Source organism: Hermetia illucens, chromosome 5 (genome assembly GCF_905115235.1).
Source record: "Hermetia illucens chromosome 5, iHerIll2.2.curated.20191125, whole genome shotgun sequence".
NCBI lineage: Eukaryota > Metazoa > Arthropoda > Insecta > Diptera > Stratiomyidae > Hermetia > Hermetia illucens.
In genome coordinates this window covers 79250897-79274527 of record NC_051853.1, presented here as the reverse complement: position 1 = coordinate 79274527, position 23631 = coordinate 79250897, and the positions used below count along the sequence as shown (strand labels likewise).

The window sequence follows — 23631 nt, the reverse complement described above, 5'->3', positions numbered from 1 at the left end:
CAGTGCCCCGTGGAGACCGCCGTAATCTTGAATGCATATGCACGCGTCTGGCACAGGAGCTCTCGTGATCGGGCTATGTTATAAGCGGGCCAAATTCTCCTTGACTTGGCACAGCTTGTAAGCCTTCGCCATCTCAGGCCCACGGCTGCTAGGTAGTGCGAGTAGACTCCGCCCCCGATAGCCGCCAGCGAAACACCGACTGTATTCACCGAGGGACTGCCAAGAGCAGAGCCTTGCCTGGCCAATCCGTCAGCCCACCCATTCCCCTCTATGTTCCTATGCCCGGGAACCCAGAGGAGAGTGACTTTGAGCGTGCCGCCCAGATAGTTGAGCGCGTCTCTGCACTGCCCCACCAGCCGGGAAGATGTCGTCGTTTAGTACAAAGCCTTCATGACCGCTTGGCTATCGGTCAGAATGGCTATGTTACGCTTGGGGCTCGAATCACGCTCCAGTCATCTCCATCGCCAGTACTTCCGCCTGGAATACACTGGTGAAACCTGGGAGACCATACGACTTGGATACACCGTTTATATTCGAGAAAACACCCTCGCCGACTCCATAGGCCATCTTTGATCCGTCCGTAAAGAATACCGTGTCCTAGTCTTACAACGCGCCGCCGGTCTTCCACTTTGCCCTGGTTGGACGGTCCACAGCAAAGTTTCTCGTGAAGTTCAGCTTCCGTGTGACATAGTCCGTGGGGGGTGCCCAGATTTCTCGAGGTATTTCATCTAGGATGTTGCCGTGGCCGTAGGACTTCGCTGTCCAGCATCCGGACTCACGTAGTCTGACGGCATTGCACGGTGCAACATATTTAATGTGGAGGTCTACGAGGAGGAGATGCAACAGTACATTGAGAGCATCTGACGGGCAGTACTGCAGAATCCTCGTAGCACCTGCACACGCGGTTCTTTGAATCCTATTAAACTTCGTTATATTGTATTTCTTCTCCAAAGCCTGCCACCATACAATAGAGCCGTACGTCAACATCGGACGCACTACAGCGGTGTACATCCAAAGAACCATCCTCGGCCGGAGACCCTATTTCTTTGCAAAGGTTTTCTTGCAGGCATATAAGGCTATACAGGCCTTCTTAACCCTCAGTTTTATGTTCAATCTCCAGATCCGATTCGCCAGCTCCGACTGGATTATCCTGGTACTCAGCATGGATATAATCAGATGCGTGAGATACCCCTCCTCCAATGCAATAGCGGTCAAATTCAGTAATATTCCCAATTTATTTCCACAAGTGTTCAGTACCTAATCCAGACGAACGGCTTAAGTCTGTTTATCCAAATTAACGCGAATCGTTTGCATATAATCGAAAAAGCGACCATGTAGCGAAAATCGCGTGAAAACATTACTTCAGAGTGAAAGTTATCGAAAATTAAGATTGGCTCAATGAGGTAATGTAGCTAAACTCGTTCATCCATTAGATCTTGGAAGCAGTGTAATTTCGCCTTTGATCCGATCGAGTTACTTTGCAAGATATTATGTGAAGGTTTTATTACATTTCTAGTACATGCGAAATGGCGTGTCCAAAGTAAATCATGATTCGCCATGAAATCGGCTTTTAGGTAAAAGCGATTCCACTTCTTACCGAATTATAGATTTAGATAAGGCTAGTTATTTTGCGGATTATTCTTAGATTCGTGTATTTTTCCGGATTGTACACCTTGAATTAATCGCTGTTACGCAGAGCTTGTTGTTACGTATTAGCAAGATTAGAAATTAAACTTTCTGGAAAAAAGTGGTAAAAACTTGGCATTTACTAGTTACATAAATTGTCTGGCCCTAATTGATATGGTTTGAATAATTTTTCAGTTTATTTATACATACTTGAAAAGGCTGAATTTAAATCTGCAGATAAAAACTAGAGATAAGTATAGCTTATATGTTTTCACGCTCTAATATCACAATTAAGGTAATAAATATCTCTGCGACTACCTAGCCACAGTAAGAGATACGAGTACATGTATATTTGCAAGTTAATAGCATAATGCGCTCAGTGGCGACTGTATACCTATCATGCTGAAGGTCATAAATAACTAATGGCAGAAATTTAGTTAAGAAAAGGAAATTGGGATTGGGCAATGGTCAAAAGACTATCTGAGTTGGGTGAAGTCGATCAAATGGGCAGAGCTACCGCAAAAGTCTACAAAAATACTGTAGCGCCACTGAAGTGTCCTGTCGACATGCGCTTGCACGCATATGTGTTGGCTATGATTAGGAATGTAGAGAGGGGATCGTTTTGGACATTTCAGCCTCTCCAATACAAATCTTTTCGGTCTCTTCGGCGAAAACGTACAATTAGCGCGTATGAACGCAAGTATAATAGTAAGTGAAAAAAAGTGAAACTACTCTCGAACTGTATTGTGAAAAACCTGCTATAAAATACCTGCAACTTCGTCTTCTTCGCTAGTCCTTCGCTGCAGCTTCAATCTTACTACGACACTTCACTCTTCGACTATATCCAGCATATACATATCTGATTTTCTCACAACCGATTGGAGGATAATCTTGCCCTTAGTAGAGAAGAACATTTTCGCCAACAGCGCACTTTTCGGAATGAATTATTTTCTCCCTAAAAACTTTCTTCCGGGACTCCAACAAGAATCCTCACCCTCCATTGCTCCCAATAGTCCTGACATTACCTACAGAACAACTTTTCTATATAGTTTTTGTTTTAGGATGTGTGGCGGAATGCACTAATATGATTCATGGACCACTCTTCGCTTGGGCAAGTGCTCAATTCTTTTAAGAAATGCGTGACTTATATTTTCCAATTACTTGTCACCGAACAAAAGCCCAGCTTCATTTCTTCTTCAAAAACTACAATATAACGTGACATCCACAATTGTAACCAGTGATGTTTGCATACAGTTCGTGTCAACTATCTTAAGAAACAGCATAAACATGCATACGGCGGGTCCGTGCAATGTATATTCCATCATAGACGGTTTCAAGTGCGTTTGAGAAAGGAGAATGGAAGAGTCGCCATGGTCTGAATGGCTGTGCAATATCTTGACGACTCAGGGAGTAGACGTGAAAGAACCTTACTAATGGTACTTTTCATTAAGTCGGCGAGTCAGTCCTTTCGCTGAGATGGTGATGGTTGGGCGACTAAAAGAGAATTTCTAGAGTAGAAACCTGCAAATCTCGAAATTAATTATCCTCTGCAAACAGCTACCGCAACTCAGAATCAGACTGATTTTTCGGCGTCGACTTGTAGGTTTCGTCAACAATTTATGATTGGATTGGCCCCTCGACGAACCGGGGGCCCCCAGAATGTTCGCTTGCTCTAACTTCACTGAGAATGGTTTGACGTTATTGGGTTAAGCGAGCTAAAATGGTGTGACTCTAAAGAGCACTCCTTTCCCTCCTGCAGCACTGCGCCGTGGTATTCTGGCAATCGAGCCAGAAGAAAACGTGAATCTGGTGTGGGATTAATGCTTACCACATCCGCTATGAGCGCCCACTTGTCTTGGGAATCGGTACCAGATATAATACTCATTGTGAGACTCCAGCCTGGGATGAGGAATCGCTCAATAGTGCAATGTCATGCAAGAATGAGGTATTCTATGAAAAACTGAATACTATTCAGGAGAGCCTTTGTAAAGGTGATATTATGAATGCGAAGGTGCGTTTGCAGTTTCTGCAGTTCCCTTAGCCTCTTCATTGGCACATTGTTGCAGCACAAAGACTACCATAAGGTCATTTAGGTTTCAACTCGAAATCAATGTACAATTAATCCGATCGGCTACAGGGTAATCAGCAGTAGATTTAGAAATGGAGCAATTCTGCATGTGCGAGATAGCAGAGGCGTTAATATTGACCTCGAACAGACTATCTCTAGCGTATTGGATTCGCATCTTCTCACAGGGGTGGAAAGCTTCGACCATAGAAGCTCAACACGGTTCGGTCAGGACCCGGCTACCGTTCAACAGTGCAAAACTATTTTGTTGATTGGGTAGTAGACGTCTTGAAATCCTCGCGTGAGTATATTGATAAGCACTGGAAAGACATCAAAAGTGCTCCTCTTCGTTGTAAATGAGGTTGTTGGCCCCCCTCCAAAGGGGTCCCATAAGAATTGGCTGACTGACGGGACATGCAAGCAGATCTAAGGTCATGGTGAAAAAAAAGCTTTTGTTGCCGCTTCGAGGAAGTGGAGCAGGGCGAACGTGATGCGCTTAAACTCCGCTACCATGAAAAATTTCATGATATATGGGAATTCATTAGTGTGCTAGTCGTGGAAGCAGAAGTTACCACTATGGATCCTACATTAACCAAGTCAACACCCTGAGGATCATTTTGAAACAATGTGCGGAGCGCAGATCTCCGGTTCACTTGCCGTTCATTCATTTCGAGAAGGCTTTCGATAGTGTGAACAAGGAGTGCATCTGGAATGATTTACTCAAGAGGTGCAATGGGTTTAGATAAAATTTCTGAAGAATTTGAAATCTGGAGCGAAGACTGGCTAGTTTGAATTCTATTGCCGATACTATTTCTTGTTGTTATCAGTGACATTTGTCTTATGCGGAGGTCGTGCAGGACTTCAATGGACCATGCCACCTCAACTACGTGGATGACATCTGCCTGCACTCTAACTGACTCATGGACCTAGGCCAAATGCCTCTGGATTAGAAAGAATAGGCAAGTGGAGTGAAGATAAAGAACAACAACATCCAAGACTTCAGTGTGATTGATCTTCCCACTCTTCCCATCTGCATCAACGGGTAGAAAAACAAAGTTTTCGATCTATTTACCTATCTTGATAGCGTTGTTTGCGGTGACGGTGACACCGAACTGGATGTTGCTCGAAGCATTAAGAGTGCAACATCCGAGTTAGCGGCTTTGCCTAAAATTTAGCAATGGAAATTTCTGAACAACAACATCAAATTGAGAATGTTCCGTGCCAATATTCTCTTCATACTGTTATATGGGAGTAGTACATGGGAGTTCACCACCATTGTTATTTAAAAGCTTCAAATCTTCGTTAGCATCTGTCTCTCCGCTGACATCAGTATACTGTTGCCTCAGAGAATTTTGATCGAGAATTTAAGTCGGCGTACGGACTAATAATGGATTTTTTAGCGGACGGAAATGGCAATGGATAGGTCACATTTTAAGAAAGGATGACGAATAAATTCCTGGATATGGACCTTGGACCCCATATATTAACTACATGTGCGCAAAACCGTAAAAGAAAAGTGGAGAATTCTCAAGAAAGTTTGGTGAGAGGTAAAGCGCACTTCGTCGAATCGTGAACGACAGTTCATAGGCGTTGCGGACTTTCAATGCTCCGTCTAGGAGATGTTGATCAAGTATTTTGACAAAATAGTACGTGTGGGACTAAAGTGAAATCAGAGAGATAGGAAGGTTAACTGGGGTTGAAACAGGTAATATCATAAACAAGGAAAAGTTTAATGAATTATGGACTTGATAACATAACCCAAACAAGATGTCTTTCCAGGATATTCCACTTTTGTTGATTGCTCTAGGGCTGCTTGGATTTTAGAAGCTACGAACGAAGGAATCTTAGGGAAATGTTCTCGAAAATTATTATAAAAATAAATACCTATTAATGAGACTGAGCGGAAGGTATGATGGCATCACGCTAGCTGCTTGAACCGACATAAATTTGCTGTGATGAGTAATTTTTTACGCAAGAATATTTAAATGAATTGTATTTAAGTAAATTAACTCGGTTAAAGAAATCAATAGATGTATCGAAGAGAATACATAAGATATATTATAACGAAAAAGTTAATAATCTAAGCCCTGACTATATTTTATGTATGATCACTACAATCAGAAAAGTAATTAACCACTGAAATTAAATATTGTGTGAAAAAATCACTTTGATACCAGTACCACTAGTTTAACTGCATATTGAGTTAATTAAATTCAGTCCCAATATTCAATTTCAACCTGGAAAGTACATCACTACTCGTAGCGTCTAATGAACCTTGATGCTTGAGGATAGTCAAAACAACATTTGGATTGACTATGGCGAGGGCGAACCTATCAAAAAACCCGGAAAAATGAGGATCTATTGTGGTATCAATATCTGGATCACATCATATGATAAATAGTGAAAAGCTGCCGCTTGACCACGTACGTCAAGCCAGAAAGCTTAAGACCCGTGTGCCGATGAGTCTGTATAATCGAAAAACGATGAGGAGGCCGCCTGTAAAGAACCCACTTTACCTTTACAAATGTAAGTCTTACGAGTATTTGGAGATAGGAAGAAGAAGGGGTCTAAAAAAATATTATTAAATTAATTCGGTTAGCCATCCACCGCACCAATTTCGAAAAGCAACTGATCTTTCCCCGCTAATGCATAAACTACTCTTTCTTGGGCAAATACCCACTTTTTACGAAACTGTGCTCATGGTATTCGCGTACTAGAGGAAAGGAGACAGTTCCTCCTCAAAATTAATGCGATCGGTCATCAAATGCTTTTACTTTGTTTGGACTAGCTGAATTGAGGGTATCCCACTCGATGTGGTTCATACATTTATCAAGTTTTGAATCGACAACCAACCAACAACACCTGAAGCTGTTCGACAGGGCACAAGAGTTGCCTCTGGCCTGACAACAAGCAAAGTTGAAATTATGTTCATATACGTAAGAAAGGACGTTAATATAAAGCTCCAAATTCGTTCGGTTTGTTCGCTTTATTGACTTTTGCTGCTAATCCGTGAGAACGATAGTGAATGTTTTCATTCAGAATTAATAATAATAATAATAATTCCCTTGATGTCCTGGGACTTTCGCACAGTCTGGTTCAAACCATGCAGAAGTACACCATTCTGCATACGTGCTCGATGTTGCGGGGGGTACTCGACGGATTCTCCCACTGACCTACCACCGGCCACCACCACCAGTGCCCCTTTAGTTTTTAAGTAGGTAGGATCGTCCGAGCCTAAATGCTTGGCACTTAGTGCTAGTATTAGGTAAAATCCGGCATCTGCCGAGATTGTGATAACTCGGAAATAATAATAATCGTTGGCACAACAATCCATATTGGATCAAGGCCTTGAAGTGTGTTAGAGCACTTCATTCAAGACCGTAACGGTACACCACAGTACACTGTGGGAGGCAATGTGGTCAGCATTGCGCCCGTCCGAGATTATTGCCCTGATTTGACTCAGGTACTCATTCATAGCTGAGTCGACTGGTGTCCGACATCCAATCACGATAACAAATTCCTCTGCCCCCAGCGAAATTTGAACCGCGACCTTCCGCTACGACAGCCCAGCGCTCTAACCACTTGAGCCATCCGGACACCGGGTCAGAATTGTTGACTGAAAACTGCCAAAAAAATTTCATAAAGCTTCCACTTGCCACCACACAATACAGCCTCCCGCTCGGTAGGAAAAATCACTGCTATTACTTTCAAGAAAATTCGGGTCCCTCCTAAATCCCTATTTGTCCAAATATCACACAATCTCCACCTTTTCCACCTTTTCCTTTCACTTTACTGCGGTCTTCCCCGTCTGAAATCATAAAACTGTGTCCTCTTAAATCTGCACTCTCTTCCATTCAAAATTTAAATCAATTTATTTTCATCGATATAAGAAAAGGATTCCAACATTATACCCCCCGTTACTATTAGGAACCACGTGTTCTCCCCCGATCAGCAAGGTCATCGATCGTCACAACCAAGAAGTAAGTTTTACTTTCTGGACCCACTAATCGGTGACTTCAGATGCTAAATTCACCCCCAATCTGCCTGCCTATCACACGCACTTTCCTCAGAAACTATTAGTTCTATTGAAATGAAACTTGGTGAGAACTGTGTACTCCCTCCCATACATGCAATTAGTAACATCGTCGGACATTGAATTTAATAAGGGCCTCCATAAAAGCGCAAGGGGGAGCTAACATTTTTGCCGAATGTTGTCATGAAAGATTTGGATTACTACTTTCTGAATTGTCTCAGATAGAATTAGTCGTCCTTCCAAGTTACATTCGTCCCCTTTTGTTAGCTTTTTCTGCTTCACCTCCAAGTGACAAAGATTTGGATTTAGCACAGCGTAAATTGCTGCCATAATAAGGAGAAGAATATGTCCCTATTGCCTCACCATTGTTCCAGTTGACTTTCTTCTCCATTTCAGTATGGGAAAAATTCAACTGAGCCATTCAATATCATTTATTGCTTCTTAAATGAGAGTTCTATAATATCTACAGATCTTTCCAGAGCAAATTTTTGTCAAACATTGCATATGCAATGCAAATGCATTTAATTGGTGGGGTACTATTTCGGGCGCTGAGGAATACTTACATTATCATCATCAACAGCGCAACAACCGGTATCCGGTTTAAGCTTGCCTTAATAAGCAACTCCAAACATCCCGGTTTTGCGCCGAGGTCCACCAATTCGATATCCCTAAAAGCTGTCTGACGTCCTGACCCACGCCATCGCTCCATCTTAGGCAGGGTCTGCCTCGTCTTCTTTTTCTACCATAGATATTGCCCTTATAGACTTTCCGGGCTGGATCATCCTCATCCATATGGAATAAGTGACCCGCCCACCGTAACCTATTGAGCCGGATTTTATTCACAACCGGACGGACATGGTATCGCTCATAGATTTCGTCATTGTGTAGGCTACGGAATCGTCCATCCTCATGTAGGTGTCCAAAAATTCTTCGGAGGATTTTTCTCTCGAACGCGGTCAAGAGTTCGCAATTTTTCTTGCTAAGAACCCAAGTTTCCGAGGAATAAATGAGGACTGACAAGATCATAGTCTTGTACAGTAAGAGCTTTGACCCTATGGTGAGACGTTTCGAGCGGAACAGTCTTTGTAAGCTGAAATAGGCTCTGTTGGCTGACAACAACCGTGGGCGGATTTCATCATCGTAGTTGTTATCGGTTGTGATTTTCAACCCTAGATAGAAGAAATTTTCAACGGTCTCAAAGTTGTATTCTCGTATCCTTATTCTTCTTCGTGTTTGTGTTTGACCAGTGCGGTTTGATGTTGTTGGTTGATTCGTCTTCGGTGCTGACGTTGCCACCATATATCTCGCGCGCCTGTTCGATCTGGATGAAAGCAGTTCGTATGTCTCGGGTAGTTCTTCCGATGATGTCGATATCGTCAGCATAGGCCAGTAGTTGGGTGGGCTTAAAGAGGATCACTTTCTCGAGGGGCAGGTTAAAGAAGACGCATGATAGGGCATCCCCGTGTCGTGGGCCGTTGTTGATGTTAAATAATGGTCTTGAGAGTGGTCCTGCTGCTTTTATCTGGCCTCGCACATTGTTCATTGTTCAGGGTCAGCCTAGTCAGTCTTATTAATTTCGTCGGGATACCGAATTCTCTCATGGCCGTGTACAGTTTTACCCTGGCTATGCTATCATAGGCGGCTTTAAAGTCGATGAAGAGATGGTCCAACTGTTATCCATATTCCAACAGTTTTTCCATCACTTGCCGCACTTGCTGATTTGCCTGGAGTGAAGCCTCTTTGGTACGGGTAAATGATGTTCTGGGCGTATGGGGCTACCCGGCCTAGCAAGATAGAGGAGAATATCTTATAGATGGTACTCAGCAACGTGATACCTATATAATTGCTGCATTGTGTGATATCTCCCTTTTATATATGAGACAGATAATGCCTCGTTGCCAATCGTCAGGCATTGATTCGCTTTCCCATACCTTGAGCACAAGTTGATGAACCACTTGGTGTAACTGGTCGCCTCCATTTTTAACCAATTCGGCTGTAATTCCATCGGCTCCTGGCGACTTATGATTTTTTAGCCGATGAATTGCACCGACTGTTTTTCCTAAACTTGGTGGTGGCAGTATTTGTCCGTCGTCTTCAGTTGGCGGGACCTCCAACTCGCCGATGTTCTGGTTGTTCAGTAGCTCATCGAAGTACTCAACCCATTGCTCCAATATGCTCATTCTGTCGGAAATTAGACTTCCCTCTTTGTCTCGGCAGGTGTATAAGGCTTCATCCTGTTGACTTGTTGGTAAAACTTCCGCGCCTGGTGTGGTTGCTCCCTGTACTTTTCTAGTTCACAGACTTGTTGGTTCTCCCAGGCTTCCTTTTTCCGTCTGTGAAGTCGGTTCTCCGCTCGAAGGAGCTCGTGATAAGTCTCTGCGTGTGCCCACGTTCTTTATTATTAGTTATGCGTTAATCTACCTATGTCTTCAATCGTTTTAAGAAAGAATGAAATAAAGGTAATTTGGCCGATCAGGAACTTTTCATCCCTCTTTTGGCGATTGTTCCATGTTCTGAGAATGAGATCTTCCCTTCCCGCGATGTTGTATTCATATATTCCTGATTGTTTGCTCACTTTATCAACAAGAGCAGGAACTTTATGGATGTAATCTAGCCCCATTGATTTAAATCTACAGTATGAATTAGCCTGAGGGACATTCACCCTTAAAAATTTATTCGGCGAGAAAATGAGAAGAGATCTATAAAATATTCATATATCTCTATTGATTCTCTAGGTGTGACTATTATATAGGTTGTTAATCAGATTGGCAAGCTACAATGCATGAACAGCACCTCGCAACTCCGTATACTAGAAATTTGCATGCAAGAAGTTTAGGCTCTCAATTAACATACTTTTTATAAAATATAATATTTGTATGAATGTGCTTCAGCAATTAATCCGGTGGATGATAAGAACAGTGGCCATTTTATAATCATTATTATCAAAAAATTTTTAGAAAATCACAAAGATAGTTATTGTATATATATAAATGATCTGTTAATCTTCAACTCCCCGGGAGATCCTCCGGACATACTCGCACTCATCCTTTACTTTTCCGTGCTAAGTGCCCTTGTGGCAGATTCCACTACATGGCATAGCCAACAAAGCAATTGTCGCCCCTCCGTAAAGTGTGACCTATCCACCACCGCTTCCGTTTACCAATCACATCGTGAACGGGCCTGTACTCGACCAAGTTCTTCGTTTGCAATTGTATTAGGCCACCAAACTTTGATGATTCGACGTGGACAGGTATTGATGAAGGCTTGGAGTTTGATACTCCCATACAGCACTGCGGAGAGAACATTAGTACATTACAGTCTCAACTTAATCTTGTTGTTGAAATAACTGCATTTCCAGATATTAGACAGGACAGCGAAAGTGGATCTAGCACCGTAATCGGCAGGAACCACGCTTCCTAGATACACAAATTGATTGACGCAGTCGATGCGCTACGCATTAATGCAGATAGGAAGAGTGCGATCAATAGTCAAACTAAGAACGTTGGTTTTGTCAGTATTTGTCCTCACTCCAATACTACTTCCCCACTTGGCCAAGATCCACAATCCGGTGAGAGAGTATTGAACTCCTCCACGCCCTTCGGACAAAGCAGCATGAAGAACACCACCGAAAATAAGAAGAAATAATACCGATCTTAAATTCTTCTGAGACTTTATCTTGGTGTAGTGCGTGAAATTTGGCGCCATTATATGTCGCTCTGATAATAGCTGTTGATTTCTCTGGAATGCCCCTCTTACGTTGAACACACTGCTTGTTCACCCTGTCGAAATTTATGAAAAGTAGGTGCAGCGAAGGCTTAAAATCATCGTAGTGTTCCAAAATGATCCGTAAGGTGTTGATGTGGTCAATTCAGTGGTCGATGAAGATTTCGAGATGTTTTGGAACTTCTGATTTTCTTTCTATTATGGTCGCGTTGGGAACACTCGGAAAGTCAACAACGATTCCGTTGGTAGCGTGATGTGTTGGTGTAAGTGAGTACGAAATTTCGCCTGTTCAACAGAAGAAACACTTTTTATTAGTCAAGCAACATTTCATCACTTCACTAAACATAATTTCTTATTTCACTGCACTCAAAAGTAATGTAAATATCTGAAACGGGCTGGTCTCAAAGCACGTGAGTGTCCTCGGTCAAGGCTGGAGGCAGAAGAGAGTAATTCCTCTGCCGCCAACCAACAGCACTTTTTTCACCGCCTGCTTCCCACTCCTGTGGCGAGTTCTAAACTGAGTGAAAAGCGCCGGTGGCGTCATCTAACCGCTCGCATTCGCAATATTCGAAATATGCGCACTGGCTATAGCGTGGAAAGAATTTGAACAACTTATGCAACAGGGTATCTGCAGACCTTCGGACAGCTGTTGGTCTTTCCCACTACATATGGTCCTTAAGCCAAACGGCGAGTGACGCCCTGTGGGGATTACAGAAGGCTAAACGCGCAGATGTTCCTGACCGATATATCATTCTACTCATCCACGATTTTGCGCATCATCTCGCAAACTATCGCATTTTTTCCACCTTGGATTTAACCAAGGCATATTATCAAATCCCTGTAGCTCTAGAAGACATTCCAAAGACGGCAATATGCGCATCATTTGGACTCTTCGAGTTCACACGGATGACTTTCGGGTTGTGCAATGCGGCGCAAACCTTTCAAAGGTTCATCCACTCGATCCTGCAAAACCTCGACTTCTGTTTAATAAATTTGGATGATGTTTTGGTCGCTTCTTCCACTGAGTCTGAGCACTTAGCCCATCTCGAGTGCATTTTTTAACGTCTCCTTGAGGCCGGGTTAGTCCTAAACGTTGATAAATGCAAATTCCTTCAAAAGCAGGTTGAGATTCCTCGGCCATTCCATTTTCGCTGAAGGAATACAGCCCGACCCAGACAAGGTGCAAGCGATCGCAAGCTTCCCGCGTCCGAAGATAGAAAGGAGTTGAGGAGGTTCTTGAGCATGCGTACTTGTCAGACTCCAAAACTAAGGACACACAAGAGATCGTGTGGTCTGAAGAGGCGGTCCGCGCGTTTGACAAAACCCGTCAACAACTGGCTTACGCTACACTCTTGGCATTTCCTCTGCAAGATGCACCCCGTAGCCGTTTTCGTTGATGCTTCTGACACCGCAGTAGGCGCTGCTCTTCACCAAATTGAATTAACTCTGGCAGCCGTTGAGCTTCTTCTCGAAGCAGTTGAATTCCGCTCAACGGAACTACAGTACCTACGATCGCGAACTGCTCATCGCGTACTTGAGCATCAAATACTTCCGCTTCTCCCTAGAAGGCAGGCCGTTCATAGTGTTCACGGACCATAAGCCTCTCATGTATGCTTTGAAACAAAAGCCCGACAAAGCGTCCCCCCGTATAACAAGTTCCATTTTGTCACGGCGGAATTTCAGCGCATTCCACTCGCGTCGCTCTCAGCAGTTATTAGAGCTATTAATCTCTTTCATTCATCGATCCGCTTCCATGATTCCGCAATCAGCCTGCTTCGATTGCCTATGTAGCACCCGAAAAAAGAGCGTTTTTGTTGGTGCTCTAATACTCATCGATATTCTCAGGCGAGTTACTTAGTGTATCTGCCGACCGATCAGCGAGATAGCTCTCCCACTATCGAGTAACCGTTGGATTATACAAGCAGTTGATGTGGGAAGGGGTGGCGTGCAACGTTGCAAGAATGGTGCGGGTTGCAACACACAAATGAAGGCAAGCTACCATAAGATGATGGTCCTTTTTGAGGCCGATAACAACGCCTCTTTTGCTAAGCACATCCATAAAATAACTCCTAAATCTACTGCGGATCGTAAAGTAATCAATTGCTCGTACGGTGTCAATTAGTTGAAACGCACCTGAGTTTATGGCAAGTTCTGTCCTTGAACTATGTGAGCCAATGAAGACGTGGTGGAAGTTGTAGAAATCCATAAAACTTCCAAAATTACGGTCGGTAAGTCCGTGTTTTGCCATCACATTCCCGAGCAAAATGTTGTCAGAGCTCACTTTGACATTCAAATTACCCATCACGATCACATTATATCCTTTAAAAAACCTATTCTGAACTGCGTGTAATTGTTCATAGAAGTGTCCTTCTCCACTATATCGAAAACCTCCGTTGGTGCATAGCACTGTAAAATTGTGATGCCCCTTAACCTGTACCGGAATTTTGCAATGTGAATCTTGTCAGAAAATGGCTCTCAGGTGAAGACACCGTGTCTTGCGGTAGCCGTCAGAAACAACCCAATGCCGGGTTTGTGACTTTCCAGAGCACAAAATCATATCATTATTAGTGTGGCAACAGAAAGAAAAGTGCTCTCCAGAGTTTCACCTTATTATTTCGTTTAAGTCCAAACTGTTCAGCTCGAATTGGAGAAAACGAACATTGTGAGGATCGTCATTACCTTTTCTGAGGAGCATGCGCAAATTCCAGAGACCCACAGTCCGTTTTCGATAGCCAAAGGTCCTCGGCGTGAAGTTAGTCTCCTATACTTTACCTCAGTTGTTTATGCTTCAGTAGCAGTAAAGTTTACGACAGGGAAGACTTTGAATGTCTTTTTAAGCCCTAATTCACTAGGCGTCCATTGGACTTGGTATATTCCTGCTCGGCTTTTAAATTCAACTTATTAATTTATTCAATTAACAGTATTGAATTCTCAGTTCTTACCCCTTTAGCCAAGCATTCAGGCCGACAAGAGCTGAGATTACCCGCTACACCAAATGGGAACCTATACATCATACTGAAGCTTATGTTATTCTGAATCGCATATCCGTCTGTACTCCCTTCATCTAGCAAAGTACATTGGTGTGCTTGACTAAGAAACTAGCTCAAATCCCTGTATTTTTGTTAAAAAATTCAAAAATAAATAGTAAAAAATCGCTTAGTAGGGTGATATCAAAACATGAAATATAAAAATATAATGAATAAACAAAGAGCAGTTTTCAATAGACTTCACAACCTTGAACTTGCTAGCTTCGAATCAACCTTAGAAATCTTTGAAGAAATTTATTTAAAAAATTATTATTATTTCTGGTCACTGATTTCCAAGCATGAATCTCAAACTCATTAATAAAATGTAAAATTCATAGACAAAGTTGAATGATGATTTTATAGTCGCTTTTTCGGTCAATGGTATTTTTTGTCTTTAATCGGCAAAAATTAGGAACTTCCTTTTATGATTTCCGATTTTTACATAACTCGTATTTGTGTAAAGTCGAACTTACATTGTGGATTCAAATTTTTCACCATGAATTTCGCCAAGTAGGTGACCTTTTTCATTGCAATTTCGATTTCTTTCTTATAGTTTTTCAGTGTCTGTTTATCTTAGTTAGAAATTCAAAGATGCACACATTTGACCTGCTTTTGCAATTTAGAATTTAGGAGCTTATAAATATGATATGTGAAATCAGCTCATGTTCATATGTGGTAGCGCATGAAAAAGTATATTGCGTAAATTTGTTAGTCATTTTAAGAAAAAAGCGTTCTATAAATGTATACCAAAAAGTCTTTTTCGGACATCAAAACAGATCAATTCAGCAGTGATTGATACTCCGGTGGAAGAATAAAATGAATTGTAGGGCGTTGAAGAAAATTATAGTAAAAGTATTTGGAAAGTTTTAAGCTTTGAAATGAAATGAAAACAGAAAAAAAAATTGTACCTGAAATGCTAATTTATCAGCTATGGTGCAAGCTATGTTCCTCGAATTATGTGTGTTTGCCCGCACAGATATAGTAAATATATGTTTGAAAATATAAAGTTGATACGGGAAACGCGCACAAAAACTAGATTTTTTTCTTTATCTTAGAACAACGTTATAAATAAGGAAGTTGAGAGCACCAGGTTCCACATACATTAATCATGACACGCACTATCATCACACAACCTTGATCTAAGTATTTCTGTTCACAAATTCGCTAACAAATATCTTAATCAACCTTGAAATTTGATTTGTGCCACTGAATTCACAAGATTTTATCTAATAAATTCTGAATTTGCACATTGTTGGGAAATCCACTTAGGCGTGTTGGGTTTCATTCAATAAAATTTTAATTTGGCTAAAAATTATACAATGGTGTCAAAAACTCGGAATTTTCACCGCAGATTTATTTTTATTTTATTTAAATATATCCCATTCACTATTGACAGGTTCAAGGTGAAATTTGAGCCATAATTTTTTTAATTTAAATTTCTTCTATTCAGGCTAAATCCACCCACAAAATATGCATCTTTGTACCTCCTTTATTCAATCATTATTTGGTTGAAGTAAAGGGTTTCATTCTCATTGCCCTAAAAGTAATGATGCTTAATATGCAAAGGACACTCTGAATACGTCAGGATTGAAAATCGGGCTAACATTAGGATTAGCCGAGACACATGAAGCTTTTTACTTGCGTTGTTATCTTATTTAAGATTTCTTAAATTAATTTTCCAAAGTTTTTGTTTCCAATTCGAATTTCAATTCAAAAATGAAGTTACTCGCTTAAATCTTTTGTTTTTTTCAATGTTGAAAGAATCTTGTCAAGCATAGTGAAAGCGAATATATTCAATACTTATTTACCTATAGAAGTTAATTCTTTTCGCCACTATCCTACCACTTCTATTCATTTCTTTATTATTCTTTTTTCCAGTCAAACCACGAAGCAATCAAAGCCGCCATATCAGCAAACAGTGGATTAATTTTCGCATTAGCACTACATCTTGTTGTGAGCATTGCATCCGTATACCATTCGGCCATTAAAATATGTTCCAGGTAAGTTCACACATGCCCAATCAGCTTCTGCAGCACTAATTTCTAAAATAAGGAATTCACCCTTGAAGAGTTTTCGATTAGTTGGTAGCTACCAAACGTGAAAACAATTTTTTTGTCGTTTTGTCTTTGGTATTTGATAATCGCATTACCAAGCTGCATAAATGTGCGACCGAAAAGGTCATATTAGGAATTACAGCATAATTGACTATCCACATGTAAAAGTAATTTATCGATAAATATTGCCGCTGATGGAAAATTGAACAAGAAGGTTTTGTAATGGAATTGGAATGATTTGGCCTTGGTTTGATTATAACTGGTTAGAGGATGCATTGTCAAAGATATAGCAAGTTCTGTAGTGTGTAACTTTTCAATTTTAACACTAATTTACAAGATTTGAAGATGTTTTATATAATTGGCGTATCGTAGTTGCAGTGCTTTATTTATTTAATTGGTATTTTACACAGAAAATGCCAAAATTTTTCAATTTCACATTATTTACTTTTACATATATTTCCTAAAATTATGGTCAGATAGGCTAAATTCACGCGGAAATTTCATAAATATTCGGCCACACTAGGTCTTTCTTAAGTCAAAATAGCCTCCACCAGCAACTGGCATGCGTGTATTTAATTGAAAGATAATTGTCAAAGCAAAGGAAACTAGTTTATCGTATTGTAGGTATCCCTAGAAATAGTTAATGAAGTAAACACTTGATAAATAAACTGCGGAGTTAAGTCGCTACAATAAAAAAATACTACTAACGAGTTCAATTGAACGACGAATCGAAACGTAAGCAAATATGGGTACAAACCCGAAGCTTTTTGTTTTGACGAATGTAGATCAAATTTGTCCATGGTTCGGTAAACGATATCCAAGAAAACGTTTGGCTTCGCGTGGCTTTGCGTAGAGGCGAAGATTTTTCCTGATAAGATAATTGTAGCCCAATTCAGCAGTCGATATACCCAAGTCCTCTTTGAGACTATTACGAAATCTACAAGGATAACGTCCACCAAATAGAAATTGTGCTCATAGTACACGATAGCTGCCTTTTATATTCACCTAGGCAATTGGAGACCGGATGAGGTGACGTACGATTTCTTCCATAGCGATAAACGTAGAAAGCTGTTCGAAGAACTAGGGCATGAACTGAATTTCCTAGCCTATAGTCATTGTACGTAGAGATCAAATGGTATGACCCAATTGTTATAAAACACCGAATAAACTGTTTGGTTCGCCAACGGAATCGTTTGGCCTATCTCATGAATCAGTCTATCAATACAAAACTGTATTTCTAATCCTACGAAGGAGCAGAAGGGCCAATAATGTCAAGACGGACGGTACACCGTCGTTAGAGAGCTAATCTTTAACCGTTTATCATATTACTTCAAGCTAGCCCCAAGATCGCCAGCCTTGAGAAGCCCTCAAATTTTGTCTAGAGAGCTCCCCCACGTCTCGCAATGGAAAAAGTTGAGATAGGTGTCGCCCGTTTACGTATTACAAAACACACAATCAGTAAATCAAAACCTCCACTTAGGAGCAGATAGTCAGTCTCACCACCTCAGCCAAGCCCTTAAATTGCCAATGAGCTCGGCAGTTGATGTCTCATTTCGCCAAGAGAGTTGCCTGTGTTTTAGTGTACGCCGTTATTCTTCAAGAGCAACCTGTCTATTATTATTATTTCCTCCCTTGCGTTTGTACATGGTATTACGGTTCTTAGAAAGAAGTACAGCAGGAATTGCTCCCATAATCACCATCAGAGTCGGTTCAGAGACAGTGCGGTAGGCAGATGCTACCCGCAAAGTTCACCGTCTCAGTACTTCTGCATGGCGATATACCTCGTTATCAACTGCATCAGCCTTTGCGTCGTGTAGCAGAATAAACTGCGTTGTATTCATCAGGTTACGTCGCCTGCCAGACGCCGGACCTTGTTGTTGTTTTCCATTAGCCGACATAAGGTCGAAACTCTAGCTGCAGTCTTGTCCGCTTCTGCTTTGATTTGCTTGAAAAAGTAGTTGACCTTGGTTTTGACTCGATTGTCGATTCGTCGATGGATATGGGAGGCAGAGCCAGATTCTCTTTTTAGTCGAAAGTTATTGCGAGTTCGGCCTTTTCCAGTGTAAGTTTGCATGATGAATGATCATGCAACTGCTTACCAGTCATATCAATATCATACGCCAACTCTGTGTTGCGCGTGTTCAACAATGGCAACCGGAAACCAGCGCGCTATCTCATTTGCACAACCGAGCAGATTCGAATCTTCTGCCATGTCGAACCTTAGCAGACTAGCATAATAAGCATTCCAGAAGGCCGGTCCCAGGATGGAACCCTGTGTTACCCACGAAATGATCTCCATCTTCTTCTAACCCTCCAGCGTCTCATAAAGCAGGGAGTGCGCTCTTAGATAATCCCTCAATATCCATAAGATATGCCTCTGCATGGGGACATTATTGTCTAGTGTGCCTAGAATGCTGCGGAATTAAAGACATTTCAGACACCAAGCGTTACGGGGAGCACAACCCGTCGAACTCGGCGGCTGTGAGTTTCCGCTTGATCCACGATTTACATGACAGCATCCACTGTGGACCTCCCTGCTAAAAAGCTGAACTACCGTTGAGATAAGCACGGTAGCACGTATCGCTTCAGTGAGTCTATTTTTGATGAGCTCTTCGAGCACTTTTCCGGCAGTTTAAAGCATATAAAGGGGTCAGTATGCAAACGGCAGGTCAGGTTCGCCTTTCGCTTTGCTGATCAGCGCAAGCTCGCCACCTTCCAACGAGAAGGGAAAATGCCCACTTTCAGGGAAGCGTTGAATGCCACACCAGTGTGTATAATTTTGCCATAAAAAAGAAAAACCTTCTTGTTTTTCACAGAGAGAACTGGCTCTTCCACTGGGTCCTGGCACCTTTTTGTTTTTCTTCTTGTTTTTCATAAAGATGACTTCACCTTCCAACTCTTTTATTGAGAAAATTGGTCAGTCCTCATCGCCTTCTGCACTGCTGTCATCATCCTGTACGAGGAATGTAGGAATAATGCGCGTACAATGTATTCACTGGGCCTGAAGTGAACAGCGTTTTCGTAGAGCCCCGAGTTTTTCGGTTACCAATTTGTAGGTCGCACGGGTCGCCATTCAATTCGTCAAGCAGGTCCTGCCAACAGTGAGCTCTGCTGCTGTTTATTGCGCTGCGTAGTCTCATTTTGGCTGAACTGTACTCTGTCATTGCCGTACATGCCTCCTTCCGGTCGCTCAAACGTTGGTTCATGCAACGTTTACGACACTCCTTCCGGAGCTCTGTTATTTCCGCCGTCCACCAATACATAGAATGCTTGCCACGCTTCGACGCCCTCTTGGGCGTGGAAGCTCCATAGGCTGTCGTTATCAGGCTCATAACTGAATTTACGAAAGTGTAAGCTGCACCCCCAGAAATGTGCTCATGCGCGGTCTCACCTGTTCACCTTCCCGACGCCGGCCGGCCGGTTAGCCGGTTTCTGACAGACTTCTAACTGCAAGATTCCGATTCCAACCGAAACTTCTGATATAGTGGGGAAAGATGCGCTTGAGCGAGCGAAATGGCGCGACCGATCAAGACGAGCTAACCCCGCTTCTGAAAAGAACAAAGGCTGTTGAAGAAAATGCAGTCTATTCCGCTCTTGAGAGCGGAGATATGAGATAATGCTCCTGGTAAGGAGGCGTGCCGCATGTACAGAGATTGAGAGGTTGGTGCGTGACGTCTGACAGCTGTAATGGTGATTTCTGTCATCCTTTTTGCTAAAGAATACAAAACCATGTGCAAGGGATTCAAAGGAAGTGACAATGAATGGCAACTCTCTTTGAAATACGAGTCAAAACACAGATGTAGTACTCGCCTCATCCAAAATTTAGACTTGGACATAATGGTTTTCAGTGATAACTACCCAAGATATGGAAGACACTGCCGTGTTTTTTAATCGGGCAATAGACGACACAGATCGCACTTGTTTTCTTGTGGAAGATGGGATTTTATTCATTAAGAACTTTATGCGGGCACAGGAGAGTACTATCCAAACAAGAATGACGCAGAAAGGCGTTGGCAGATGCAACCGTATTGAATGCTACAACCCGGTTCTTAGTCTTGTAAAAAAGATTGAGTTTGTCCGGTAGAAGAACCTGCATAAGTGCGGATATTACCAAATCCTACATCAGTGGATAGCCATCTTTCATTATGGTGATCCTGAGGTCTAAAGAGAAGGGATATGGCAAGGCGGAGAAAAACAAACGAGGCAGAACACTGCTTAGATGCAAATTTTTAAATAATAACATTTTGAAAACTTCTTTGTCTATCACTTTCCTACAGTTTGTTTATTTTTAACGATGATCCTGAAAATAAATAGTGAATGGTAAATCCACGCGATTTCAACACAAATATATTTTTAAGAAGAAGATTGAGAAGAGGTTACTTTTTCCAAGTAACTTTTCAACCAGCATGGTAGTTGGGAGAAACGATATTCGCCGATAGGGTTAGATTTTACTTAGTTCCTTCCCTGATTTAAGGATCATTATAACTTGAGCCATTTTTAATTGTCAATGAACCTGTTTTACTGTGTTATGTTGATTACTTGTGGGAACTTTTCCTTTTCCGGTAACTCCTGAAATATCTCCCATCCATGACGGCACAGTTTGAATTCGACTCTTATCAACTTATCAATTGCATAGCATTAAGTGTGATGATGGAGAAATTGAAAGACAGTTTTATTGGAAATAACATCTTAAAATAAATAGCAATTAGAAGAAACAGACAATAGGGATACCTTACACTCTATAAAGGAGTGAACGGAAGATATACAACAAAGAATATCTGTTTTAATTGCTGTGCCCAACTCCTTTTTTGCATATGCCGCATTTCTATTGGGTTTACGTTAGTTGATATCTGTCCATTTAGACGCAAAAACGCACTTTATAAATGCGTTGCGAATAGATTTACCTTTTCCTTTGCAGATTGAATTCAGCATCCGCTTTCCTGTTTAATGAATGGGGTTTGCGGGATAGGTTTGTTTAAATATTTGGTATTTTTTCATAGAGTGTAGTCTGTATCTTTTTGTGCTGTCAGATCGCCATACCAGGACTCACTCTTACATTTACTAATTAGGCCTTTAAATTTGTTGTGCAGGAATCTTTTTCGAGATGTTTTTCCCGTCCGTCATGCGATTTCTTTTCCAGAACATGCGTGCTCTACGTTTCTCTTCAATTATTTCATTGAGTTCTGTAGGTCAATGGGTATATTTTCATTTTTGTCCATGATGAGCGGGGATGTTTCCCAAGCTATCTTTTGTACTCTGGTATCAGCAAATCGATTTCTTCCGCCAGCTTTGTTGGATGATTTACAAAAACTTTTCCTTAAATATTGACGAAAATCAAAAACTAAATTTTCTTACCATTGCTGCCGCCTATTTACATTTCAAGATTCGATTTCCGATTTTTTTTGTATCAGGGGCACGCGAATCCCTGTGTTTTCGTAGCTGTTTTTTTTCGGGATCCGGTGCATGAGTCCGCAGACAGACACGTGGATTTTATGATCAAAGTGCTCGAACGAGGGCAACACAATCTACTAATACCGGTTCAATGCACACTTCCTGGCCAGGGCAGCAGTTCACCCCTACTTGCTCGGGCACCTCAGGGACACGAACTGCTACTAAATGGGTTGATCAACCAATTTGGTAGCAATAAAAAGTACTTCCCAGGAACCTTAGGCACGACCTCGTGAGATGATGGAATTTCCAGTACAAATGGTTTGTGATCCCAAGTATTTATTTCATTATTTTATTCCATTGCATACGGGACGCACTTAAAAACGGCAACAGCGAATTAACGATTTGCGCATTTTCTCATGGAGCGTGCGCTCCCTGTAGAGACCGAATGCTGCTGAGCAGCTAACCGATACCGTATCCCAATATAAAGCTTATGTAGCAGCGTTGCAAGAGATGCGATGGACAGGGACCGGTTTCCTGGAGAAGAGCCACGACACCATATATTATAGCGGCCATCTAGTAAACCATGTGCTCGGAGTAGGTTTCTAAGTCAGCCAAAAAATGAAACCTGCTGTTATCGGATGAAAAGATAAGCGAAAGGCCCTAGAAATATAAGCCTCATAAGCGTTCACGCCCCTACAGAGGAGACTGCAGAGTTGGAGAAGGATAAATTCTACGTGGCAGTTGAGCGGATCCTCGAAGCCTGTCCCAAGTATGATATCAAAATCATACTTGGGGATTTTAACACTCACGTAGGGATGGAGCTCATATTCAGGCGATACGTTGGCTCCCATACCTTACATAGGGATACCAATGATAACGCACTGCGGATTATTTAGTTAGTAGTATAGCACGAAATTGTTGTCGAAAGTACCTGGTTTGTGCGGAAAACGGTCCACAAACATACGTAGTCCTCTCCAAACCGGACCACTTTCAACCAAATTGATCACGTGTTGATTGAACGCCGCCACCTCTCAGCCTTGATGAATGTCAAAATATATAGGGGGGCCAATATAGACTCGGATCACTATCTCGTTGGCATGGTGTTCCGAGCTCGAATAACAACACCACCCAGAATCCCCTCTGACAATCAGGTGAGAGTGAATACTGAAGCCATTCACAACACAGCACTCCGCAACACCTATAAGGGCGAAATGGATACCGCAATAACCGCAGTCAACAGAGAGCCTGCAGATGAAGTTTCAACAAATGATCTTCACAACCACCTGAAGAACGTTATCATAAATACGGCCACAGGCATACTTGGCCCCAGCTGCAAGAAAAGTCGGAACGGCCGGTTTGACGATGAATGTAAGCTAGGAATGGAACGGAAGAATGCTGCATACCAACTAATGTTGCATTCTCAAAGAACGCGGGCACGGGCAGAGACTTATCACGAACTCCGTCGAGCGGAGAAGTGACTTCACAGACGGAAAAAGGAAGCCTGGGAGAACCAACAAGTCTGTGAACTAGAAAAGTACAGGGAGCCACGGCAGCAGGCGCGGAACAACAGGTCTGCAGGATGAAGCCTTATACACCTCGATGCTCATCCCCCCGATGAGCCGGGTTAAAGAGAGAAATCTGATTTCCGACAGAATGGACATATTGGAGCAATGGGTTGAGTATTTTGATGAAGTGCTCAACAACCAAAATATC

The 23631-nt window shown here is 41.9% G+C and overlaps 1 protein-coding gene across 1 annotated transcript in view; it reads left to right on the top strand.

Annotated features, from left to right (window-relative positions):
* LOC119656524 overlaps window positions 1-23631 on the top strand; it is a 151192-nt gene that overhangs the window by 69199 nt on the left and 58362 nt on the right. Inside the window, exon 3 of the mRNA XM_038062872.1 lies at window positions 16352-16473. Within this exon, the coding sequence (XP_037918800.1) occupies window positions 16352-16473 (122 nt within the window). The remainder of the gene's footprint in view (window positions 1-16351; window positions 16474-23631) is intronic.